The sequence below is a fragment of the Galeopterus variegatus genome, unplaced genomic scaffold, assembly GCF_000696425.1.
Source record: "Galeopterus variegatus unplaced genomic scaffold, G_variegatus-3.0.2 Scaffold3592, whole genome shotgun sequence".
Classification (NCBI taxonomy): Eukaryota; Metazoa; Chordata; class Mammalia; order Dermoptera; family Cynocephalidae; genus Galeopterus; species Galeopterus variegatus.
Genome location: NW_007729703.1, coordinates 45,023 through 71,361, shown reverse-complemented (window position 1 = coordinate 71,361; position 26,339 = coordinate 45,023). Strand labels below are relative to the sequence as shown.

General features: G+C 41.7%; 1 protein-coding gene across 1 annotated transcript; it reads left to right on the top strand.

The window, feature by feature from the left end:
• The first annotated feature begins 6,229 nt into the window (after window positions 1-6,229).
• Window positions 6,230-17,539, top strand: ZNF19 (zinc finger protein 19). Its single transcript, XM_008585488.1, has 5 exons — window positions 6,230-6,326; window positions 8,572-8,636; window positions 11,564-11,690; window positions 12,206-12,319; window positions 16,212-17,539. The coding sequence occupies exons 2-5, from the start codon at window positions 8,604-8,606 to the stop codon at window positions 17,312-17,314; spliced, it is 1,377 nt and encodes a 458-aa protein (XP_008583710.1). The 5' UTR covers window positions 6,230-6,326; window positions 8,572-8,603; the 3' UTR covers window positions 17,315-17,539.
• Window positions 17,540-26,339: the final 8,800 nt, after the last annotated feature.

Here is a 26,339-nt window from a genome sequence, read left to right as displayed (position 1 = left end):
TTATGAAGAATGTTTCATGTGTGTGCTGTGTTGGAAAGGCTGTAGCTGGGATTCTGATGGTTCACACGCAGGCAAACGCTCAAGTATTTTGATGTGGAAAAGCCATTAACCCTTATTTAAACCAAGTCAACATTCAGGCATCCTGAATGGATGGAAGTTATGGCTTAAATTTAAGCACTTTATTGAAAATTTGAAGTTATCATAAAACTAAATCTCTATCAATGAGTATTCAATAGGGAAGATGAATGTATTGAATAGTAAACCCTTAAAGGGCCGGCCTGTGGCTCACTTGGGAGAGCATGGTGCTGATAACACCAAGTCAAGGGTTAAGATCCCCTTACCAGTCATCTTTAAAAAAAAAACAAAAAAAAGATAAAAAATTCAGCATCCATTCCTATTAGAAACTGAGTAGCAAATGAAATACTTCTTTTTAAGGGTTGACTATTCTTTTTTTTTTTTTTTTAAAGATGACTGGTAAGGGGATCTTAACCCTTGACTTGGGGTTATCAGCACCATGCTCTCCCAAGTGAGCCACAGGCCGGCCCTTTAAGGGTTTACTATTCTTTTTTTTTTTTTTTTAAAGATGACTGGTAAGGGGATCTTAACCCTTGACTTGGGGTTATCAGCACCATGCTCTCCCAAGTGAGCCACAGGCCGGCCCTTTAAGGGTTTACTATTCTTTTTTTTTTTTTTTTAAAGATGACTGGTAAGGGGATCTTAACCCTTGACTTGGGGTTATCAGCACCATGCTCTCCCAAGTGAGCCACAGGCCGGCCCTTTAAGGGTTTACTATTCTTTTTTTTTTTTTTTTAAAGATGACCGGCAAGGGGATCTTAACCCCTGACTTGGTGTTGTCAGCACCACGCTCTCCCAAGTGAGCCACGGGCCGGCCCTTATATCTTATATAAGATCTTTCAAGATGATATTTTTGACCTACTTATGTAATGAATTACATTAATGTTTTACTAATATTGAGTCATCCTTATATTCTTAATCTTAGTTGGATATCATCTTTTAAATTTCTTTATGTCCTGCTGGATTGTATTTGTTAACATGTTTAGGCTATTGGCATCTTTAAGTGTGATTGCCCTCTATTTTTTTTTTCCATCTTTGTCATACCAGTCTTTGTCATACCAGTTCACTAAAAATAGTTCAGAGGCTGTTTCTTCTCTTTGTTCTGGAACAGTTTGAACAGTCTAACAGTTACCTGTTCTTTGGATGTTGGAAAGAAATCCACCTATGAAGCTCCCTGAGCCAGTTGCTTTTGTTGGGGGTAGAGGTAAAGAGAACTTTATCAGTTCTTTGTATGGCATTGATCAATTACATTGCCTATTTCTTCTTGAGCCAATGTTGACAATTTATAACTTTCTATTGACATTTAGAAATCCATTAGCCTAGATTTGTACCCGTTATTTCTCCTAGTCTAAAAATTATTTTCAAAATATGCCCTTTGTCATTCCCTAATTTGTTGGTCTGCAAAACTTATATCGTTTTCATTACTCATGTTTGCATTTAAATGCTTGGCATTTATCATTATAATATCTAGAATAGCATGTCTGGTTAGGGGGCTTTTATAACTAAGGAAATCACCTTGGTTCTTAGTCTGAAGCAGGGTTTTTTCAAACTCGGCACCATTGACATTTGCGACCTGATAATTTGCGGGGGAGGCTGTCCTGTGCATTGAAGGATGTTTAGCTGTATTCCTGGCCTCTAGCAGAAAATAGCACATCTTCATGGAATGTCTGGGCTTCCAGTAGCACCCACGGCAGAATCTCATCCTTAGTATCAGCTCAAGTTTGTGGGAGGGGGGAGCTGGTTAAGGGAAAACACAGGATTTGAAATGGTAATCATGGTCAGTTGGGTGTTATGTCCAGGTAGGTTGCAAGGGGGTACAAACACAAGATGGCCATCTGAGATGCCTCTGGAGCTGCTGTGTCCATCTGCTGGCAGCGCTGGAGCACAGGTTGCCCAGCCCCTTGTTGAGGCATCTATTACAGGGTTCAGCTGTCAAGACATGGGGGGCAGCCAAGATGAAGCTCATTTGTAGAAATCATACCACCCATACTTAGAAAGTTTTACATTTGCTTCATGTAGGTTTTTAGTCCACCTGGAATTTATTTTAGTAATAGTATAGGTAAGAATCTAATTTTATTTTCCCATTGGGATATCTAAATGTTCCAGTATAATTTATTGAGTAATCCCTCCCTTCTCAACTGCTTTTCTTCAGCTTTATTGTATGATTACCATACAGTAAAAACCAGCTTATTGAATTCTACAAAAGGTCTTGCTGGGATTTTGATTGGGATTGCTTTGAATTTATAGATCGATTTGGGGAGAATTGACATCTTAACAATATTAACTTTTCCAATTGATGAACACAGCATATCTCTCCATTAATTAGGTCTCTCATTTCTTTTGTTATTTGGTAGTTTTCAGTGTACATATCTTGTACATATTTTGTTAGATTTATAACTAAGTATTTCATGTTTTTATGCTGTTATAAGTGGTACTTTAAAAAATTATCAAAATTGTATTGTTGGAAATTGAAATTTCTAGGAGCTTTTTTTTTGTAGATTTTTGGGGATTTTTAATGTAGACAATCATGTCCCCTGCAAGTAGTAACAGTTTTGTTTCTTGCTTTCCAATCCATGTGCCTGTTGTTTCTTATTCTGGCTTTCTTGCACTTTCTAGGATTCCCAATGTGGCATTGAATAGTAGCGGTAAAAGCAGACATACCTACCTTGTTCCCAGTCTTGGAGGGAAAGACATTCTTTCACTGTTAAGTATGTTTTCAGCTTTGAGGAGAGAATAACATTAAATCCTATGTCATTATCGCTACTGCAGTGCAATATTTAGTTTAACCGTACATATTTTTTGGCAGCCACGGCAAAAATGACTTTGTGTACAAAACTTAAGTTCCACTATAACTTCATCCCAGTTTTGGCTGTTTTTTTTGACAAAACCCAGTTTTGTCCAGAAATCTGTGAAAGCAGTTGTATTTTCCCACTATTTTCAAGTCAGGAATAACAGTAAACACTCCATGATCTATCTATATCCTGGGTCCCATGATCTTATATTACTCATGGTCTAGGTTAAAGATAGATAGTGTAGGGGTTAGAGGGAGAGCTGGATATTTAGGCTGTGAGGTAACCAGAAGGAGAGGAGGTAACAAGAAGGAGAGGTGGTTCCCACTGGAATTAAGCAGTGGCCAAAGCTTTAAAATAGTATGTTTGATAATAGAGATCATTACAGACATGAGTATGAGTATACACTTCTTTTTGGTTTTTTTGTTTTTATTAGGTTATGAATATTCATGGCATACAAAGCAAATTGTCACCACTCGTGCCCAATATGTGATGGCCAGAACCATACTGGCAGCATGTCCATTACCACAAATTGTGATTATACCCCATGTCCCACACCCAATTATCCCCTCAATTGTCCCCAACTTCCCTCCCCATCCCACTTTTCCCACTCCACTTTGTATCCCTATTTCTGTTCTCTCCCTCTGCAAGTCCAGCACACCACTGTGGTCTTTCTTTCCTTTCTAGTATACATTTCTTTAGAGGTGGTACAATGGTGGGGAAACAGGCCAACACTGATTAGTTATTGTTATTAATGAACTTGAAAACTCACTGGGAGACATTCTAGACTGGGAGTGGAAATTATCTCACTAACTATTTAAGCAAAAAGAGGATTTCAGGATGCCTACCCTTCTCCCCATTCAAATTTTCCTAAGGATATTGGATTAGAGTCTTGGTCAGGGAAACCCAGATTGCAAAATTCTAAGAGAAATTTAATTCTAAATATCAAGAGAACAGAGTAATAATGCACTCTAATTTATAAAAATGTGACTACACAAGAAATAAGCAAATGCTATTTAACTTCTAATTCTTCCCATGAATCACCTCCTACAATAATTGTTCACCTGCCATTTACCTGCTACAGTAATTTAGAAAATATTACTAAGCTGAAGAAATAAGACTTGCATAAAATCAATAAAGTATCACGGAACAGAGCACCTAACTACAAGCATTGTTAGCTAGGCTTGAAGAGTGGTGCAATATGTAGTTTGTCTAATGCTCCTAAAATTACAATTCAAATCACACTGCTTCTCTGCCTGGAGTGTGCATTCACTAGGAATAATTGAACATTTCTCCTTACTGGGGTATTCTCTGTTTTTGTTGGGTTTGCACATATTAAAAGTACAGTATCCCCCTTTCTCCCTACTCCCTGCAAAAAAGAAAAAGAAAAAAAAATCAAGCTATACCCAATTCTTGCCACTAACTAAACACACAGGTTCCCATGATTCTAAAGACTGTAATAAAATTACCAACAATAAAGACTTTTTTTGTTTTATACCCAGATTTGACGGACATCTGTGTGACATAAATGGCCCAAATAAGCAAGTCTATAAAGTCAGAAAGTATATTAATGGTTATCTAGGATTGGCGGGGATGTGTGTGTACTAATTTTCTATTGCTGCTGTAACAAATCACCACAAATAGTGGCTTAAAAAAACACAAATTTATTATCATACAGTTCTGGATGTTAGAAATCCTCAATGGGTCTCACTGAATTAAATTCAGCGTTTCATTCAGGTAAGGAGAGAATCTGTTTCCTTGACTTTTCAAGCTCCTAGAGGACATTCACTTTCCTTGGCTTGTTGTCACCCTTACTCCAGCTTCAAAACCAGTAATGTTGGGCCAAGTCCTCGTGCTGTCATCTCTGTGTTTCTCTCTTTCAATTCTCTCTTTCACTTTTAAGAACTCATGGCTACATTAGGCCCACCTGGATACTCTAGGCTAGTATTAAAGACAGCTCATTAGCAACCTTATGTCCACCTACAACTTCAATTTCTCTTTATTTCATAACCTAACATACTCACAGGTTCCAGAGGTGGGAATGTAGACATCTTTAAGGTGAGGACCATTCTCCCTACCATAGAGAAAATGGGGAGTGACTGCTGATGGTTATGAGATTTCTTTGGGGGATGATGAAAATGTTTTCAAATTGACTGTGGTGATGCTTGCTCAAGTCTGTGAACATCCTAAAAACTATTGAATTTTACACTTTAAATGGATGAATTTTATGGTATGTGAATTACATTTTAATAAAGCAGGGGTGTATGTGTATTCAGTATTTCTAAAGCCAAATTCTTTAACCTTCCTTTCTGAAACAAACTTCTCTTCCTGAATTCCTGATCTCAGCTAATGGCACCTTCATCTGTCAGGTCATCCAAACTTTTTGTTTATCAAATTACTCCAGCTCCCTCATAGTCAATCATTTTTTTAATGCCCACTGTTTTCACTTTTTAAATAGTTCTTTAATATATCCCTCCTCAGTCCTGGTCTCTCTTAATGTGCTTCCATCTTTGAGGAGGACAGCTTTTTTTGTTCATCGATCCCTTTGGCAGTCTGGTGACATCTGTGGACCCGTTCAAAACCAATTAAAATAGTTTCTAAAAATTAATTTGTGTAGGGCCAGCCCATGGCTCACGGGAGAGTGTGGTGCTGATGACACCAAGGCCACGGGTTCGGATCCCTGTGTATGGATGGCCGGTTGGCTCCATTGGAGAGCGTGGTGCTGACAACACCAAATCAGGGGTTAAGATCCACTTAACAGTCATTTAAAAAAAAAAAAATTGTGGGCCGGCCCGGTGGCGCACTGCTACAGAGCGCCACTTAGGAGTGCGGCGGTGCTCCCGCCGAGGGTTCGGATCCCACATGCAGACCGGCTGCTCACTGGCTGAGCGAGGTGCGGGCGCAACACCGAGGGTTGTGATCCCGTTGCCGGTCCCAGTCAGGTCCGGGCGCGACACTGAGGGTTGCGATCCGTCCCCGGTCAAGAAAAAAGACAAAAAAAAAAAAGGAAAAAAAAAAATTGTGATACAGAAATCTAAGTGCATCTTTACCAATGTGATAACAAGATCTAAAGGTGGGCATAATAAAGACAACGGTAACTTCGAATTAGTGATGAAAATAGCCCATATTTTGAGATATGCATCAATTGTACTGTAATATGAAAATAACTGATTTATACTCATATTGGTGATAAAGTCCCAGGTACAGCTGATACTACTGTGGCCTGTTGGCAACACACAATTGAAGAAAATGCTAAATTTCGGTAAGAAATTAGCAAAAACAACGATATATCTTCTCTCCTACTCAAGGATCCCGGGTTAACCCCCCGCTCCAAGGAGTAAAGCCAGAGAACCACTGAGAGGAGAGCTCCCGCATCCTAGAGAGGAAAGACGTGAGGCTTGGGCGCCTCGGCCGACGTGCTGACGCACTTCCGTTCACGCCGCACTTTCTGTTCTTCCTGAGGTGAGTGTTATTCGCCTAGGGGTCCTCGCTAGGCCTGCATCCGTTGCGTTTAGAGAAGGTGGTCGGCTTTGTCACTGATGCCGCGGTGGAGGGAGTCAGGACGGCGCCTCTGGGTCTGGGGAGCGGAAGCAGCCTGTGGGTCAGTCCCGCTGTGCTCGGGGACCTGCGCTATAGCCCGCGGCGGCAGCCTTGGGAAACGGAGGCTGTGGATGGAAAGGGAGGCGCCCTGTGGCCCGACGCAGCCACAGAGCCCCTCTGCTCGTCGGGCCGACAACTAGTTAGTGAGCAGCTAAATGCCAGTTGCTGTTCTAGGTTCCGGGGATGCAGCTGTGCAAGAGACGGGGCGTGGGCCCCGCCCGCCGGGAGCTTTCAGCTTAATGGGAAAGTCACATATTAAGCAAATTTAAGCATTTAACTCCACCTGCTTATAACTCTGTAGCTGCAGCCTATCGCTTGTAAGTCTAAGACCAAGTCCAAGATGTGCACAAGGTGTGGGTTTATCTGTTGCAACTTATTCAGTATCGTCCTGCAGCACACTCACCCTGGCTGGGCTACAGCCTTCTTGACCCTTCACTACTAGAACATGCTGTTACTTTCGTAAGGATTTCCCTTTTAGCCTAGTTAATTCCTATTCTTAAGCCTTTCTTTTTTTTTTTTTTTCCTAAAGATGATCGGTAAGGGGATCTTAATCCTTGGCTTGGTGGTGTCAGCACCATCCTCCCTCAGTGAGCGAACCGGCCATCCCTATATGGGATCCGAACCTGTGGCCTTGGTGTTATCAGCACCACACTCTCCCGAGTGAGCCACGGGCCGGCCCGAGCGTTTCTATCTAGGATAGTTTCCCCTGGCACTAATCACAGTTGTGATCTTAAAGTTACTTGTGAGAATCTTTGATTAATGTGTGTCTTTTTTTTAGACCAAGCTCCATGAAGGAAGGGATCACATTCTTTTTTCTCTCTCCACTGTATCTCCTGCGTATCTTTTGCGATCTGGCATGAAATATGTATATGATAAATGTTTGAATGAAGAAAGCACAAATTAGTGTATAACCTCAAATCGGGAAAAGTGGTATACAGGGAAGGGAATACAGTGCTAATGGAGTGTGTAACGGGGACCCGATCTGGTCTGTATAGACAGGACATGATCTGAAGGATGAGCTGGCATTACCCAGGTGAAGAACGGTCAGATTACTGCAGAGTATTGCAGGCAGAGAATATCAGCTACAAAGGTTCTGAGGTTGAAGAATGGTTCATTAGGAAATAGCAGGTACGAAGGTCCTGATAAAATTAATATAGTAGAGGAAACAAAGAAAGGAGGAGGTGGCAAGAGATGAGTCTAGCAGGAAACTGCATCATGCATTGTCTCCTCAGGGAAGATGCTGGGTTTTTGGTAAAATATGACTATAACAAGAAAACATAGTGTCTATAGGGGATGGGAATCCAGACATTTTGGCACGTTGAGGTGGCCTTTCAGGGACCTTTGCTAAGTCAGTTTCTGGTTATCACTGGGTCCTGGAATGGAGTGATGAACAAAAAAGATGCCTGCCCCCCAAACCGAGAAAAGGAATATTTACTCTTTCTTTTTCTGAATTTTCTTTGCTACTCTTATCGATTCTTCCATATTAACCCTAGAATCGCTTTGTCAGGTTCTAAAATAAATCTGTTGGAACTATGATGAGACACAATTTAGTGTGGTTATTAAAAGCAGGGTTTCTGGAGTCTGGCAGATATCATTGGGATCCAAGTTCATCCATCCACCCGCTGAATGATTGTGGTAGAAAAACTTGTTCTTAGTCTTGTTTTCTCATTTGGGAAAAAGACAAGTTTCAGGTTATTGTGAGAACTGAATGTGTATACATATTTTTCACCCCCAAACATACTTCTTTTCTTTAACCTTATATTTTCCAGTAAAATTTTATTTTTAAAAATGAAGGTCTGGGTTTTTTCTTGTTAGATTTTGCTTTGAGTTTTTTGGCGTTTTTTGCTTATTTTGCTCTTTATTTTGCTTGATGTTTGTTAGTGCAGGCTCTGGTGACATGGGGAAAGTCACTTATCCTATCAAAGTGTCACTTTGCTCAGAATTACAAACCTCATGGTATGGAGTGGTTTAAGAGAAGTATTTATACACAACTTACCCAGTGGGCATTTAGTAAATGATTGCTGCTGTTATTGGCAGGTTCGTTGGCTTAAAGGAGAGCCTTCTATGGACAAGGCTTATCCTTGGTTCTCTTTGTTTCTTCCCTCAGCCCGTGCCCTTCCCTGAGGGGGAGCCCAGGTGATGGCAGCCATAGCCCTGAAAAACCAGCACCAGGTGAGCTGTGGATTCCTCAGGTCAGCTTTATGGAGGTCTGATTCGAAGAAAATGGGGGACGAGAGAGGTGATTCTTAGAGCCAGAGAAGTAGGAAGCCTCTTTTGATTCCCATCAGTTGGACTGGATGCTGGGGAAAGAGCTGATGGTGAGCACTGAGCAGCCAGGCTCCAAGGCCAGTGAGGATGAAGACAGGAGAGAGTGTACTGGGAAGCAGAAGTGTAGCCTTTTGCATGCTGAGGATCTCAACTGAGCTGGACAGTCCCATGTTCTGCAGCTCCTCCCCACCCGCAGAGGGATCTTTGGGAATGAGAGACTCAGGCTGGTGATCTAGGGATCCAGTATAGGGTGTGAGTGATTGATACCAGCAAGATCAAAAGGTTCTTGGGAAAGCAGCAGAGGGACAGCTGAAAGAAGATAAGAAAAAGGGGGCTCATGCCATTTGTCTTCCAAAAGAAAGAAGTTTTGTCTTCAAAATCAGTAAGCATATTTCCTTCTTGAGGTCAGTACTGTTGGCTAAGTGAGGCAGTGGGCCGTGATAGGAAAATCTATGCTAGGACAGGACACCTGATGTTAGGTATCCCATCTAGCCTCAATGGCATTGTGGCCTTAAGCTAGTCACGTAACCTCTTTGCATCTTAACTGGCTTCATTTGTAAAGTGAACATAAATACCTTACATTTTGGGGACAGGGAAATTGATTTTTTTGAATTGTATTTTACCTTTTGAGACTGATGAGTTGCTGGGTGTTGCTTTGTTGTTTCTTTCTTCCTGGTCACTTATGATCCATGAACCCAATCTTGGATTTCTCACATCTGTCAAGTCCCTCCACCTAACTATCCCACTGATATATCATCTTTCTTAAAGCTCCCACCCTCTTGTGATTTTCTACAGTCCTGGTCACCCAGTTTCTAGACTGCTGAGTAATTGTTGACTCTATTCTCTCTTGATACCATTCCCAGAGAGCCACCAGCAAGTCCTCTTGTTTCTGCCTATTATCTCTTCCATCTGTCTCATTTTTTATATTACTCCGATTTAGGGTTTGTCATTTATTCTCGGAATTTTGTTTGCAGAGCTTCCCACATAGTTTCTTTGTGTAGTCTTGTACCTTCCCATCACCTTCTACTTGTTACCTGCTATAGCTCAGGTTTCTGAGCATGGACTTTATTGTATAATCCAGAGTTCTCAAACTTTAGTGTACATCGGAGTCATCTGGAGGGTTCATCAAAGCACAGGTTACTCTCAGGGTGGGGTCCAAAAATTTGCCTTTCTGACAAGTTCCCAGGTGCTGCTGCTGCTACTGGTGGTGCTCTGCGGACCATGCTTTGATAACTACTGTTCTAGTTAGTGGTGATTCATTCAAGAGAGACATTAAGGAGTTGATGGGGTCAGGTCGTCAGCTGGGCAGAGGATGGATTCAGTGCAGGACAAGCCTGGAATTGGAGCTGTTTAACTGTCCCCGGCTGTTGAATTTGTGTACTGATTGTACCATGGTGAAGAGTCAGATTCCAGAAGTAAGTGATAAAAGTGACAGGATTTGATTACTGACTGCTTGTCAGAAATGAGCAGTGACTGGGGTGTAATGGTGTGGAGTGAATCTCAAGTTTCTAGCATTGGAGACTGGGCCGAAAATGGTACTATTAACTGAGAGAGGGAAAAATTGACATTCACAGTGCCAGTTAGTTTATATACATTAGAAAGGGAAGATGAGTTTGGTGTTGGGTGGTGGGTCAGATGTGTTGGGTCATCCACAGTCAGAGGCTGTGCTGGGACATGTGGGAAGGGAGGGTGTGCAGAGTCAGTTGAGGTGTTTGAGGATGGGAGGATATTTACTGCATGTTCAGGTAACCAAGTTTGATACCAAAGTCTGAGGCATGAACAGAGATTCTAAACCAAATGCTAGAACTTTCTGGGAAGGTAGAGTAGGGGCCATTAAGGAGAGGAAAGGGTATCTATTGAAAAAGCATGAGGAGGGCCGGCCCATGGCTCACTCAGAAGAGTGTGGTGCTGATAACACCACGCCATGGGTTCGGATCCTATATAGTGATGGCCAGTTCGCTCACTGGCTGAGCGTGGTGCTGACAACACCAAGCCGAGGGTTAAGATCCCCTTACCAGTCATCTTTTTAAAAAAAAAAGAAAAGAAAAAAAGCATGAGGCTTGGTTGGCAGAAGTTATTACAGATTGTCTTGGAGGTATAAACATAAGCAGCTAGAAGAGTTACCAGCAGCAGCAGTAGCAGCAGCAATTCAATTCCAGAAGCATCTTCTCCCAGGAAGACCCGTCAGGAAGCAGAATGGACTAGCCCCAGGGCACTGAGCTCCCTCTGGTGGATGTTCTTGAGCATAATCAGCACAGCCTCTTGGTCAAGGTCAGGTGGGGGTTGGATGAGATAGGCTCATCAGGGTAAGCCATGGTCCTGTTCCTGGTACATGGGCATGAGGTTTGGGGTGGAGTGAGCACATGTGGGGAACAGATGGATTAGCTGGGCACTTGGAGCAGCAAAGTGGGAACAGTGGGGTCCTGAGATGCCACTTGTGAGTGGGTGTCTGGACAGATTGAAGCCAATAGTCCATTTGTAGGTGCTATAATGAAAGACTGAAAGTCTTTACAAAATCAAAGTGATTTTGCTCTAGGAAGTTTAATTAATGGGAGACTTTTTTCCAAGGGTGTTTGAAATGTTAACTCATGTTTTATGACAGTAAACTTTGTATCCTAATGGAAGCTGTTTTAGTAATGAGAGAAGTTCTAGATTTTTGGTTGTAGAAATAGTAGTTTATATTAGGTCTAATGTCCAGTTCTTTTGCCTTTTCTCATTACTCATTCCTTATAGGACCTTTCCCTCAGGCCCTCATTATTGTCCCCTTGCCCCTTCACTCTGGTCTGGAGCCAGAGGATTGGCTCTGGGGCAGCAGAAACCTGTTGTTTTAGGAGGTGGTGACCTTTGAGGATGTGGCTGTGTACTTCACCCGGACAGAATGGGCTGGTCTTTCTCCTGTACAGAGGGCCCTGTACAGAAGTGTGATGCTGGAGAATTATGGAAACTTGACTACCCTGGGTAAGGCCATTTTCGTCCTGGGACTCAGAGCTGTACTTTCTGGTTTTCTTCCTTCCTTTCTCCTTACAGTCAGGGGATGTGATATGGAGAAGAAGGGGTTGTCTCTGGTATCCTCCATTAAGTGACTCCAGGACTGAGGCTCAATGACCAACTTCAGAAATTGCTGGGTAGGGTGAGGTCTTAGGTCAGTTTGGTCCCAATGTAGGGAATTGCTATCCTCTGGTAAGAGTTTGTCCCATCCTCCAAGGGGCTCTTAAGGAATAAGTACTGTGGTTTCTGTTGTCTGGGGAATGGTGTTTGCACATGTCTTATAGGATCTCACTAGTGTACCTACCCTTAAGTTTTTTTTAAGAATAGGTCACAAATGCTCAGTTTCCTCTCAATTAAAATCTCATTTGCCTTCCCCAGTCCTGAGCCCTCTTCTGTGGGTCTTATTCTTACTGAGATTCCTGGGGTTTTCTCTTTTGACACAGCAGGTACAGGGCTGAAAGGTGCCATTTTCTTCCCCTTTTCAGGTTACTCGGTTCCCAAACCTGCCCTCATCTCACTTCTGGAGGAAGGGGATTTATCTTGGGGCCTGGTGGTGCAGGATGATCCCCCTGCAGAGAAGACCAAAGATGTCTGTAAAGGTAAGGGAGGCAGGTTTAGAACCAGCAACTGTAGAGTTTTACAGAACACTGTATTTTAAAATGAATCATGCCAGGCAGGATTTAAATAAAGTAGATGCTTTCTCCTAATAGGTAAAATATGAAACCTTTTCCACCAGTCTGAAGTCTTATCAACATACTGCCACTCAGTACATCTCATATGCAATTCTTAAATGCATTGCTGCTTTCAATATTGCCTACCTCAGTGGTCCTTCTTCCTTGGATGGGATGGATTTATTCAAGAGCGTTTTTTGAGCACTTGCCATGCTAAGCTTTGTTTAAGAAGCTCTGGAGGATACAAGTTATGGAGTCAGATATAAATCTAAAAAAAATGTGCTAAATGCTGTTTTTGGTATATCAGCAGTGTGCTGTGGGAGCACAGCAGAAGGAGGGGTTGGACTAAATCCAGCTTAGAAGATAAGTAACACTCCTTGAAGTTTGACAGATTACAATGGTTTTCAGGTGGGGAAAAAGAAGGTCATGTATCCAGCTCAAGGAAGGGAATAGAGCATCCAGTAAGTCATTGTAAAGAACTTTGCAGTTTAATGTGTGCAGGAGAATCACCTGGGGAGCATATTTAGCAATCAGTATTTCTATAGCCCACCTGCAGGGATTCTTCTGTCTTTTCTAGTAAGCACTTCAAGAGCATGAGGCTTACGACTCAAAGCCTGAGTGGGATTTCCTGTTCTTGACTTCTTAGAAACTGGGGCTGGCAGAGTCTGCAGCATATTCTGAGCCCCTTATGTAGCCAACAGTGTGGATGAATATGGGTGGTGTGTTTTACCCACCCAGTCTGGGTTGGGAAATCTAGGATGCAGTTTGTGGTGGACCCAAAGGGCTGGCTCTATTCTGGAGAACTTACAGAAACGGACAAGCAGGCAAATCTGGAACAGGGAAGAGGAAATGGGAGAGCAGGAAAAATAGCGTGGAGCAGGAGCAGTGACGCCCACCACAGTGACCTTGCCACTAGTGACGTAAGCCTGTGATGGCTGTGTTTTCAAAATATTAATTTGGTATAGTATGTGGTTTGATTCCCCTGAAGGAAATGAAGGGATAAAATCCTGTTCCACTATTATTATATATTGGGCATTAACTTTTTTTTTCCGGATGACCGGTAAGGGGATCTTAACCCCTGACTTGGTGTTGTCAGCACCACGCTCCCCAAGTGAGCAAACCGGCCATCCGTATATGGGATCTGAACCCGGGGCCTTAGTGTTATCAGCACTGCACTCTCCCGAGTGAGCCACGGGCCGGCCCACGAGCATTAACTTTTGAGTGAGTAAATTGAGTAGGGGATAGTGGTGATGCAGAAATGGAAGGAGAGTGTGGAGGTAACACTGACAAGGCTTGCCCATAAAAAGGGAGAGTTGAGTCAGATAACATTGGGACGTCATGACATGGGAGGAGCTTTTTGAATTTATACAAATTCAGATACAAGCACGGAGTGTGGGGTTTCTTTAAGATGTAAGTGGATGGCTAGAGCAGGCCATTGAGAAGGGAGGTGTAGAATCTGAGATAAATGTCAGGTCTGCAAGTGTAGATACAAGTGTAGATGGAACCAGAGTTGGTTGAAATGATCCCCAGAGAGAAAATAGAAGGCTAAATCTTAAATATATTTTTGTCTTTTTTTTTTTTTGGCAGCTGGCTACTATGGGGATCTGAACCCTTAACCTTGGCATTACAAGGCTATGCGGTAACCAGTCAAAGTAGCCAGCCAGCCCCTGAATCTGAAATATTAAGAGATATTTAATTTTAGTGAGAGAGAGAAGAGAAAGTAGCCAAGGAATCAGAAGTGGGCCATTAAGAGTGAACAGTGAAGTTGAAGGCAAGGGCAGGAGTTTCAGGGTAGGTGGTTTGCAGAGAGTGAGTAAATAGGAGATGACAAAGTTGATGCAGCACTTTAGCTTCTTATTTTGGAAAGTTTAGAAATGAAAGAAAATATAGTAAATGTTTCAAAACTCTGTCTTGATTATGACTCTCAGTAGGCATTACATTTTGCAGCAGAACCTTTTCCCTCGTGTACTCTGAAACGAGAGTATCAGGAAATAAAATTTACCCTTACTGTTGCAATGAGTGTGAATATTTTCCATTCTAATGTAGACTACTGGCATCTTTCTTTAAAAAATTGTTTGATAGTAATGCAGTGTTATCAGTTTCATGACCAATGGCAGTTTGAAAAACACTATAAGAAAAATTGGATGTGAAGGGATGATCATTAAGCCCAAGTGAATTTGAGAATCTAGAGGAGGAGGTTGAAGATGAAGAGAAGATACAGCTGCTCAGGCAGTGTAGCAGAGGAAGTGTGAGAAGTGGGGCTCCAGGGTGACTGACAAGTGTGAGACTTGAAAGGGCAGTTTGGGGTGGGAGGATGTGGAAATGGAAGGGAAACAGGGTGAGGGCACTGCACCTGCACAGCCTTGGTTTCTTTCAGCAGGAATGAGGTGACGATGACTGGAACACTAGGGAGGCAGGAGTTCAACTGGGGTGTAGGGAAATGGATATTGTTTGGAAGAACTGCTGGGGGGATCCTGAGCAAGATGAATAGCAAGATGAATGGTGGAGTATGTGGCATCAGGGAAAATAGAGAGTTTTGGGGTCATCAATTGCTCAGTCTTGATCTTATGACATTGAACAGCCTAGTAGCAAGAAAAAAGAGGGGTGTGAGAACAGACCCCTAGGTTCCCAGTTGTCTTGTTCACTCTTTTTTGGACTGTTGGTTATCATGTTTCAGTTTCAGATCTCTCCTATTCCAACATTCTTCTTCTGAGGTCCCTTACACTTTTAACTCACACTCATAGATGAACTTAATTAAGCAGCAGGCCAGTCACAGATAACCCCAATTAATGTTAAAACAAGGTCCAGCATTTTATATAAAATAGATTACCTTTGACTTAGTTAAAATGTCATCTAATCTTTAGAAACACAAGTGCCATTTTATGGGCTGCTGTTTGTCTCCTTTTTGCTAATATGACAAAGAATACTCTGCAGTCTTGGTGCATTTAAGGAAACTGGGTTCTTCCCTTTCCAAATAGGCAGAGAGTCTAGGACAGTAGTTTCTTTTCATGTTTGAGATTTAGATTTTCAGAGTCTAATGACGAGACAAAGCAGTTGCCAACAGTTTTAGGGTATTCACTCATGTCCATATCCAATCTGTGGACCTGCAGTTAAGAACCTCTAGACTAGGTCATCATGTAGCATGTTGGGGGTAATGTCCTCTAAGCACTTCTGTGATTTTCTTTCTCTCTGTCTTGCAACAACCTAGTGCCCTTATTTTTTAAGTTTTAAAAAAACGTTTTTGGTGGCTACTGGTACAGCGATTGAACCCTGGACCTTGGTGTTATCAACACCACGCTGTACCTAGTACCCTTAATGCTCCAGTCTTTTGGGCCATCTGCAAGGCATGAATTGTTAAAAGGAACAACAATTCTTCCATTGTCTTTGCTTTCTGACTCTGTTCTGTTTTATTTTTGGATTGTGAGTCTTGCCAGCCTCAGTGTCACTACTTGCTTTTAGAACCTGTGCCTTCTTTGGCATTCTCTAGGCCTATAAATACCATAGATTTAAAAGATAATAGGGATGACCAGAAGTCATTCAAATTTAGAGCAGAAAAGCTTAGGAAAAAATACTTTATGTGATGTGTGCACTGATAGCTTGTTCTACCTTGACTCTTCTCTGTCTGTGTGATATTTGGCACTTTCATTTTAGTAGTGTTGTCTTTCTAGCAGGCTGATGTGGAGATTGGGATGATATCTTTCAAAGCCCTATAATTTTCTTTTTTGGCGTTTGGCTGGTATGGGGATCCACCTATAATTTTTAGCTCTTTTGTTTCTAGTATAATTCTAAGGTGGCATTTATGTTCTGTTTCTTATGTTAGATACTGAGACCACCACTGACAATGAGTCCACACCAACACAAAGAATATCCAAAGAAAGAAACATAGTGATGTCATATGGGCTGCCGAAGAGTGTCTCTCAGAGAACCAACTTCCCAGAAACATATGAAATGAAGAAGCACCGGGAAATCTCCATGGTGAAAAATTTTAAAGGAAAGGTTTCAAGAATTCACTATGCAAGGAAACCCTTCAGATGTGAGGAGTGTGGGAAATGCTTTACCTATTTTTCTTACTACGTTAGACACCAGAGAATTCACACTGGGGAGAAACCCTTTGAGTGTAGTGAGTGTGGAAAAGCCTTTAATGGCAATTCTTCATTAATCCGACATCAGAGGATCCACACTGGAGAGAAACCGTATCAGTGCGAGGAGTGTGGGAGAGCCTTTAATGACAATGCAAATCTGATCAGGCATCAGAGAATCCACAGTGGGGACAGACCCTATCACTGTATGGATTGTGGAAATAGTTTCACCAGTAGTTCCGAGTTTGTTATACACCAGAGAATACACACTGGGGAGAAACCCTATGAGTGTAATGAGTGTGGAAAAGCTTTTGTTGGTAATTCACCACTGATTCGCCATCAGAAAATCCACACTGGAGAGAAACCCTATGAGTGTAATGAGTGTGGCAAAAGTTTTGGAAGGACTTCCCATCTTAGCCAACATCAGCGCATTCACACAGGGGAAAAGCCTTATTCTTGTAAAGTATGCGGACAAGCCTTCAATTTTTATACAAAATTAACTCGGCACCAGAGGATTCACAGTGAGAAGAAACCCTTTGACTGTGTAGATTGTGGAAAAGCCTTCAGTGCTCAGGAACAGTTGAAAAGGCATCTGAGAATTCATACTCAGGAATCTTCCTATCCATGTGATGAGTGTGGAAAAGTCTTCACTGGCAAAAGAAATCTTCTTCAGCATCAAAGAATCCATACTGGAAAGAAACCCTATGAGTGTAACAAGTATGGAAAAACCTTTAGGACTTCTTCCCAGCCAGGTCATTGTGAGCATGTCTGCTCTGGAGAGAAGCCTGTGTTGGACATTTGTCATTTTGGCCTCCCAGAATTTTTTACCCCCTTTTACTGGTAGCAGTGCATGCACTTTCCTTTTGGATTCCATTTTCCATTCGGGAGTGGAATGTGTGACACAGGCCTGGCTCAGCTGCACATTCCTTTCCTCAAGACGCAGTTACTGGTTCAGATGTCAGTAGGTGGTCCACGATGGTCAAGTGAGAGTGTATTATTCCGTTTGTGTTCCTATAACAGAAATACCTAAGACTGGGTAATTTATAAAGAACAGAAGTTTATTTGGCTTACAATTCTGGGACAGCTGCATCTGGCACAGGCCTCAGGCTGCTTCTACTCATGGCAGAAAGCGGCAAGCAGCCAGCGGTACAGGCAGATCACATGGCGAGGAAGCGAGAGAGGAGGTGCCAGGTTCTTTTTAAACAACCAGCTCTTGCAGGAACTAATAGAGTGAGAACTCACTCATTAATCCCCCCACCTAGGGAGAGCACTAATCCATTCATGAGGGATCTGCCCCCATAACTCAAACTGCCACACCAGGGATCAGATTTCCACATGAGTTTTGGGGGGACAACACATCCAAACTCAAGAGAGTTTCAGGATGTGGCAAGAGGTAGTAGGAAGAAAAATGTGGGTACTTCAAAAATTTAATGGAAAGATTCATATTAGCTTTCAGTTCTATTTTTCCACGAACTTCTTGAAGTTCCCTTCTACTTTTTTCATTGGTTTTAAAGCTGAGAGTAGCTCCTGGGTTCTTGTGGAGTCTGAGAATAAAGTTAACACAGCAGAATAGATATCTTAGTGTTGGAGAGCAATCATATCTTGAAGATATTGTTTGAGCAACTGAATAACTTCAGTTGGACCATAGCTGAAGCTATAATACATGTAGGTTTTTAAATTCTAGTAACCAGTAAATTCCACTTTTTCTTTCGTGCTTAGGCAAGTTTGAGTTAGGTTTTCTTTCCTTGGAACAGAGTTTTGATTTATACAGACCTTTATCACTGTAACAGTTATTTGAAAAGTCTAGGGCCAGCCCGTGGCTCACTCGGGAGAGTGTGGTGCTGATAACACTAGGGCCGCGGGTTCGGATCCTATATAGGGATGGCCGGTTTGCTCACTGGCTGAGCGTGGTGCCGACAACACCAAGCCAAGGGTTAAGATCCCCCTACTGGTCATCTTTAGAGAGAAAAAAAAAAAGAAAAGAAAAGTCTTCAGGGATAACATATTTGATGATGGAGAAATGTTTTGTCTGTATGATATATGGGAAAGACTTTAGCTATAGTCCTGACAGTCCCCAAACCCCATGATTGTGATGAGATTGGCCTGTGCAGCATTACAGTGGGTTTTCCAGTCTACACAGCACCAGTGGACAGAAGTTCAAACAACTTAAGCTCTGTAATAAACATTTTGATGTTACTATAAATCTATGTCTGCATCAGTGAATCCATTCTCAAGAGAAGTCAACTATGAAACTGAAAGTTTTCACTCTTAAAGCTTTCATTATCTGTTTACTCAGTTATTTTTTTGTTTTGGCATTTTTTTTGGGGGGGAGGGGGGCTAGCCAGTATGGTAATCTGAACCTTTGACCTTTGTGTTATCAGCACTGTGCTCTAACCAAGTAGGCAAAGCTCCCAGCCCTTCAGTTTTTATTTGGAATGACTGCTAATCTAGGCATTAAACTGGTAAATGACAGGCTATTATATCTTTTATAGCTTGGCATTTACCAGTTTAATGCCTGGAATAGCATGCTCACCCTGCCCTTTGATCTCATTAATGGGCCAAGGACATGCTCTGGTTCTCAGTCATAAGGCACACTGCAGAGATGCCCTGGTAGGGAAACAAAGAGTGGGTCCTTTTCTTTGGATGATGAATGTTATAACCCACTTCCCTCCCATGTGCCCTTCTGCCAGCCAGTGTTGGAGTCTCCTACCCAATTCCAGACTCTACCTGCTCCCTGAAGTCTTAACAGCTGGGTGGCTTCACCCCTCTTCCTTACTTGCCAGCAAGTGGGATGAGCAGTTGTATCACGTGCTTGGGCTGACCAATGAATAATAAGCTGGGAGAATCACTTTTTAAGTAAACATTTTTTTAGTTGAAGTATAACATAAAAATGCACAAGTCATAGGTGTACAACATATAATGGCCCAGATGGAGAGAGAGAGAATATACCAGCATTGTTTTAAGTCTCCCTCTATGCCATTCCGGTCATTACTTCTTTCTTCCCATAACCTCTATTCTGACTTATATCACCACAAATTATTTTGCTTGTTTTTGTAGTTTTACATAAATGGAATCATCAGTATAGACACAGTCTCATTGCTGCATAGTATTCCATTGCATGGATATACCACAATTTATTCCCTACCATTGCGGGCATTTGGCTTATAGGGAAATCATTTTGCAGACAGAAAATCTAAGTCACCCAGAAAAGAAACTGGTTAAAGTATCCAGGGTCAGGGGCTATTAGTTTCACATGTCGCTGCTTCAGCTATAGCTGCCCTTTAGTATATGATGACAGCAGTAATATTTTGGGGCACTTGCCATGTGCCAGACATTTTACTAATCACTACACAACATTTACTCGATACAACAACTTTATGAAGAAGGTGCTGTAATTAGCTCCATGTTACAGTTAAGGAAATGTGAATTCAGAGAGAGAGAATCAATAGGATATTTTATAAATATATGAGAGGGGATTTATTAGGGACATTAGCTCACACGGTTGTGAAAAGTCCCACGATAGGCTGTCTGCAAGATGGATGCTGGTAGCGTGGCTCAGTCTGAGGCTGAAGCCTGAGAATCAGGGAAGCTGATGGTATCCTTGGTGTAAGTCCTTCAACCCAAAAGCTGAAGACTCAAGCTCTGATGTCCACACACAGGAGAGAAGAGTGTATCCCAGCTCCTATGGATAGAGGGAAAGATTTGCCTTTCCCCCCTGTTTTCTGTTCTCTCTGGGCTGCCAGCAGATTGGATGGTTCCTACCATGTTGAGGGCGGATGTTTCCCATCCAGTCCACTCTGGCTGCATGCTAATCTCTTCTGGAAACACCCTCATGGACACACCTAAAAAGATAGCTTTACCAGGTTGCTTGGTATTCCTTAATCTATCAAGCTGACACCTAGAATTAACCTTCACACTCAGTATTGCCCTGTAGAGGATGGATGTAAAGTCTGTGGCAACTGTGTCTCAGCAACAGAAGAGGGGTTGTTGGAGGAAACTGTCTTATGCTCTTTAGAGATGGAAGAGAATATCAATCAAATCAAGACAGGGAGTCTGTGCTCGAATTACAGAATGGGAGGTAGATGGGAAATGGGCCTCAGTGGGGGAAAGCGTGGGGTGAGATAGAATAATAAGATACGTTTGGTACAGGCAGTGTCTCAATCTAGCTGCTGTGAGTGAGGTAGCATGACTATAGGAGGCAGAGGACCTGGTTCTTGGGTCCCCTTACTCTTAGAGGCTGTGTGGCATTGGGATGTTGTTAAGCATCTGTACTTCAACATCTCTTTCAGGTTTGGGACATGGGATAGCTGAGTGAGGTTTAATTGTTCCCATTTTCCTGGACTTCCCTATTGAGTAGTTAGCATCCCCAGTCCATGATCCTGGTGCCACTGTCAGGAAACCCTCTCCAATTGAACAATTAATTGTCCTTGAACCAGTTATGGTTAATGTATTTGTTTTTTATGGCTTCTATAATAAATTATCACAAACTTGGTGGCTTAAAACAACAGAAATTTATTCTGTCTCAGTTCTGGAGGCCAGACATTTGCAATCAGTTTCCCTGGGCAGAAATCAATGTATCAGCAGGGCTGCACTCCTCAGGAGGTTCTAGGGCAGAGTCAGGTCTGTGTCTCTTCAAGCTTCTGGTGGCTGTCAGCATTCCTTAGCTTGTAGCCAGATCATCTGAATCTGTGCTGTCTTCACATCACCTCTGTGTATCTAATCTTTCTGGCCTCTTATAAGGGCATTTGTTATGATATTTAGGAACCACCCAGATAATCCAGGATATTGGCCCTTATCTCAAGACCTGTAATCACACCTGCAAAACAGCCATCTAAGATAACATTCATAGGTTCCAGGGATTAGGACCTGACACACTTTTGGGTGGCTATTACTCAGCCTACCATAGCTAATTAGATTCATCTATATATAACAGAACCCCCTCCACCAACAACAGATTATAATACAAGATAGAAATTTATTTTTCTAATAATAGAAGTCCGGAGATAGGCAACCCATGGTGGCTAAGACAGTTTTACAATGTCAGCAGGGACCCAACTCCTTCCAAATTACCACTTGGCCATCCTCAGTGGGGCCATTATTGTCATGGTCCAAGGTGGCTGCAAGAGCTCCAGCCATCAAGTGCTTGTTCCAGGTAGTGGGATGGAGAAAGGGGAAGAAAAGCATGCCACTTTGCTTTTAAGAAGACTCTAGGTACCACAGCACACTTGAAGTTAAATGCTTTTGTCAAGAACCTAGTCACATGATTATAGCAGGATGCTAAGTTACTAGGAAATATCTTGTAGAAGAATGGCAGTGTACTACATCAAATAAATTGAGATTCTGGGGGAAGAATGAATGGGTGGGAAGCAAGCAGCCTTTGCCACAGTCCATGACTGCCATCTAATTCTACATGTCTAAAAGCTTTGAAAAGGGGAAATATTTTTGGTGTACAGCTGGTTGTGCTATACGAATTTAAAATTTCATGACAACTCTCAGGCACTATGTTTATCTCCACTTCGTGGGTTGGGAACAATGAAATTCTTTGGTACACCTCTGGATTTCGCTGTAGCTGTGCTGGGTAGTTCTAAGTGAACTCAGAACTCCCCTTGCACTGCTCAGATAGCCCTCATGCCTTTCCACATTCTGCCTCAGGCACTTTTTCAGAGCTCATTTTGATAGCAAGCATAGCCTGGGAATGCACAGGATAACAATCCCAGGAAAACTTTAACAGTGGGGGACAGGAGCCTGAGGATAAAGGTTCCAGTTTCCCACCATTCATGTGGACAATAGTAGGAGGGATTCTTTGCTCTTCTTTTTTTGCTTGTTTTGGCAGCTGGAGGGTACAGGGACTGAACCCAGGACCTTGGAGTTATCAGCACCGTGCGCTAAGCAACTGTGCTAACTGGACAGCCTCCTCTTTACTGCTCTGGAAGGTCCCAGTGCTCATAGAATCAACCTCAATAATACCTTATATTGGCTTTTCCTCCTTTCTTGTCTCACTCCACCAGCTCTTTCAGTCCTGTTCCCGAGGATCATCTCCTAAATAAACACGTGCATTCAAGTATTTGCCTCAAGTTCTGCCTTCAGGGAACCCAGACTACAGAGAGGGAGACAGAACCTTCAGGCAGTGAGAAAGTCATATTCCAGTCATAGATATAGCAGCCTACTCAACTGGAGTCTTTTAGATGTTAGCTAATGGTCCATATGAGTGAGAACTTTCATGATGAAATCCTAGTCTGTTTTCAGTGGTGACTGTACATTTCTGGTTTCTACTTCAACTCTTCTATGGAACCCAGTTTTTCTGTGTAGTACTGAAATGCCTAATTTAAAATAGACAAGTAGTTTATATAACTGTAGCTCTGTGTGTCCTGGAGCTAAAATATGGTAAATATAACAGTAATCAGCCTGTAAAGAGGACCTGGTGATGCATGTCCCTATCAGATCATCAACTAATATGAGGATTTGGATTCTTTAATTATAAGATCCTTTGAAGTGTTCCAATACACTAAATGATTTTTATTTATTTAACAAATGTTTAGTGACTACTGTGTGCTGGGCGATATGTGAGGTGACAGGAACATGTTACTGATGAGCAAAATGGAGCTTCTGTCCATTTCCTGCTGCTACTGTCCTGGTTCGAGCCACCAACATTTACTTCCTGGACTACCACAATTGATTCTTAAGTGGTCTCTCCACTTCTGCTCTTTCATCACTGTAATCTATCTGCCAACCAGCAGCCAGAGTATGCTTTTAAAAACATGAAACATATCATGACATGCTTTTGCTTAAAACATGTCAATGGCTTCCCATTGCATTTAGAATAAAGTCCAAACTCTCTAACTTGGCCCGCAAAGCTCTATATGGCCACAGGTTGTACCACTTTCTTTCTTTACCCAGGATGGGTTAAGCTTTTTTCCACTATAGGGCCTACACACACGTTATTCCTCTTGCCTGGAATGCTTTCGCCTTGATTATTTACCTAGATATCTCATTCTTATCTTTCAGGTCTCAGCACAAAGTCGCTTCCTCAGACAGGTCTTCCCTTACCTACAAGTTAAAAATAGTATCTCCTTGATATTCTCTCCTGAATACCTTGCTCTTTATCTTCATTACATGAATAAGTTTACAATGATGTATTTATTCAGGGGCTGATTTAAAGCTTATCTCCTCCACTACATTCTATGTTCTACAAAGGTTGTAACCTGTAAGCTTTGTTTTTTCTCATTTATAAAATTGATATAATAATATCTTTTGCACTTTCTTCAGAATGACATGAAGAAAAAATTGCTTAATAAACATGAAAGTGTCTAATAGCTAGTAAAGTGCAATTCAGATGAAAGATGTTTTCATGGGTCAGAACACCTATATGCAAGGTAAATCACTCAGAGAGTTTAAGGTGGCTAAATAAAGCAATTGGAATATATGGCATTTCTAATTCTATTACACTTTTATAACATTTAAGTTGTGTTGAGGTAATTTATTGTTACCGAACAAGAACAATATCTAGTCTCTGTCTTTTTAACTTTTCAAAGCCAAGTAACTCATTTTTATAGAAATCTCTAAGATATAAAAAAAATTCCCAGAACAGTCTTCCTTGACCATTTGGGTCCACAATAAATTCTCGTTCTTGGAATTCTCTTGATGTCAAGGCAGGATGATAGGCAAACACAAGCAGTAATTGAGGCACTAGGTGAGATGTGTCAGGTTCTGGCCAACCGAATTCAAATAAAGAGACAGGATAAGACAGGTGTCTGGAGATCAAGCTTAGAATACAGTCAGAGGGGACAAGCACCAGGCTGGAGACCAATAGTTCTGAGGTTGGGTCTGGGACCTTGGAGAGCTCCATAAACACCTGGATGAGGCGGGACTAACACCATGGACAGCACCACAGTCTCCTTACTGTGTCCCCTGTATTAGGGTGGCACTATAAACACACATTGTGGTAAGCACTGCTAATTTCCTAGAACTTTTGACTCCTGTGTGCCTGGTGATTGAAATCTCCTACATTCAGCTCACAGGAGAGTGCACCTAGACACTGAAAGTGAACAAGAAACTGAAACCAGAGGAGTTGGTTTTCCCCGAAGAGCTGATCTGATGCTTTGGCCGATATGAGCGGGGATAGTGATTTCTAAGTCTTTATGTCTGAAGAAGGTGAATTATAATATTCAGGAGGCCTGCATGAAGCAAGGAGGAGGAATTGACGCTTCTGTCACACACATATACCCACTCAAATGTGTAGATCCATGAAAAGGGTAAATTAGAAAAAATCTCTCGAGCAAACAGATATAAGAAAGGGGACTTGTGGTCTCTGCCTAGGGTTTGGAGTGTTAGTGGGAATGTCCCCTAAGAATTTATAATCATAGTCTGTATCATCGAGGACAGAGTTTAAATTAATAGTACCTACTAGGACCAGAAACTCATAATCCAAGAAAATAAATTGAAAACTAATCCAGGTAGACTTCCGAAATAGTCACTACAGAATTAGCAGACAATGGTATTTAAAAATTATTATGACTGCGTCCCATATGTTTAAAAGTTAAGTAAATCAGTCCAATCAACTCAGTAAACAAACATTTTTAAAAAAGTTAAATAGAGGGCCGGCCCGTGGCTCACTTGGGAGAGTGTGGTGCTGATAACACCAAGGCCACGGGTTCGGATCCCTATATAGGGATGGCCAGTTTGCTCACTTGGGAGAGCGTGGTGATGACAACACCAAGCCAAGGGTTAAGATCCCCTTATTGGTCATCTTTTTAAAAAAAGAAAAGTTAAACAGAGACATGGAAGATATAAAAAATACCCAAATCAGACTTTTAAAGATGAAAAACTGTAATTTGCAATGAAAAATACACTGGGTGGGATTAAGAGAAGATTAGACATTGCAGGGGGGAAAAGATTAGTGAATCTGAAGATATAGTAATAGAAACTATCCAAAAGGAAACACAGAAAAAAGAAAATTAGAAATAAATATACAGGACTGAGAAATCCTGGCTTCTTCACTTACCAGCTGTGATACTTTGGGCAATCACTTAGACATTCACTCATCTAAAAAATTAGGTAATAGTGCATAGTTGTTGTATATACCACATGTATTGTTTTACTTAAAGTACATACAGTAGTGCTTGGAATTCAGTAGTTGCTCGATTAGTGTTAACATTTTCCCTCCTCTAGCTTATTTGTGGATGTTATCACCCTTTTATGTTTGTCCATAAAGAAATAACTCATGCATAAGTTTGTAATTATAACATCATAATAGGGAGAAGAGGCTGCATGCCAAACTCCTTCAGAAGTATGTTTTGCCTAACTTCACAGAAATTTGCTAACCACAACCAAGTTTTCAAGCTTTTTACCAAAGAGAAAGCAGACCTAATCCACTGTATGTTTCTGAAAAGAAGTAAACAGTTGGGGGGTAGCAAGTGAGGAGAGGGTATGAATGGGAACCAAGCATTCTGTCTCCAAATGAGTACAACATACCTTCTTTCTCACGTGTTGCCTAATAGCTTGCTCTTTATATGTGCTTAGGAAAGACCCCGAGTATTCTTCTTTGCATAGCATAACCAGGCAACAGATATTTTCCCCTAATTTCAAGGATGTTGACCTCCAGAATAACACAATGGTGCTGGGCCACAATCCCACAGAGTTCTCAAGGGAGTCCAATTATCAGCTCTGATGCTGAAGTCCCCTAGAAGGAAAAGAAAGACTCCCGCCCCCCATCTTCTCATAAAGAGACTTCTAATAGAATGCTGAATAAATAAAATAATAAATAAAATAATGTTGCATATTATATCTTGTCCTAAGTTTCTAGATGCTAGTTTATATTATTTGCTACATTGCCTGAAATAGAATTCTGCCTAATAAGATTTTTTGTTTTA

Coding starts and splice junctions, on each gene's coding strand:
- ZNF19 (XM_008585488.1), top strand. CDS start 8,604: ATGGCAGCCATAGCCCTGAAAAACCAGCACCAG. Junction 8,637..11,563: donor CCCTGAAAAACCAGCACCAG/GTGAGCTGTGGA, acceptor CTGTTGTTTTAG/GAGGTGGTGACCTTTGAGGA. Junction 12,320..16,211: donor GACCAAAGATGTCTGTAAAG/GTAAGGGAGGCA, acceptor TTCTTATGTTAG/ATACTGAGACCACCACTGAC.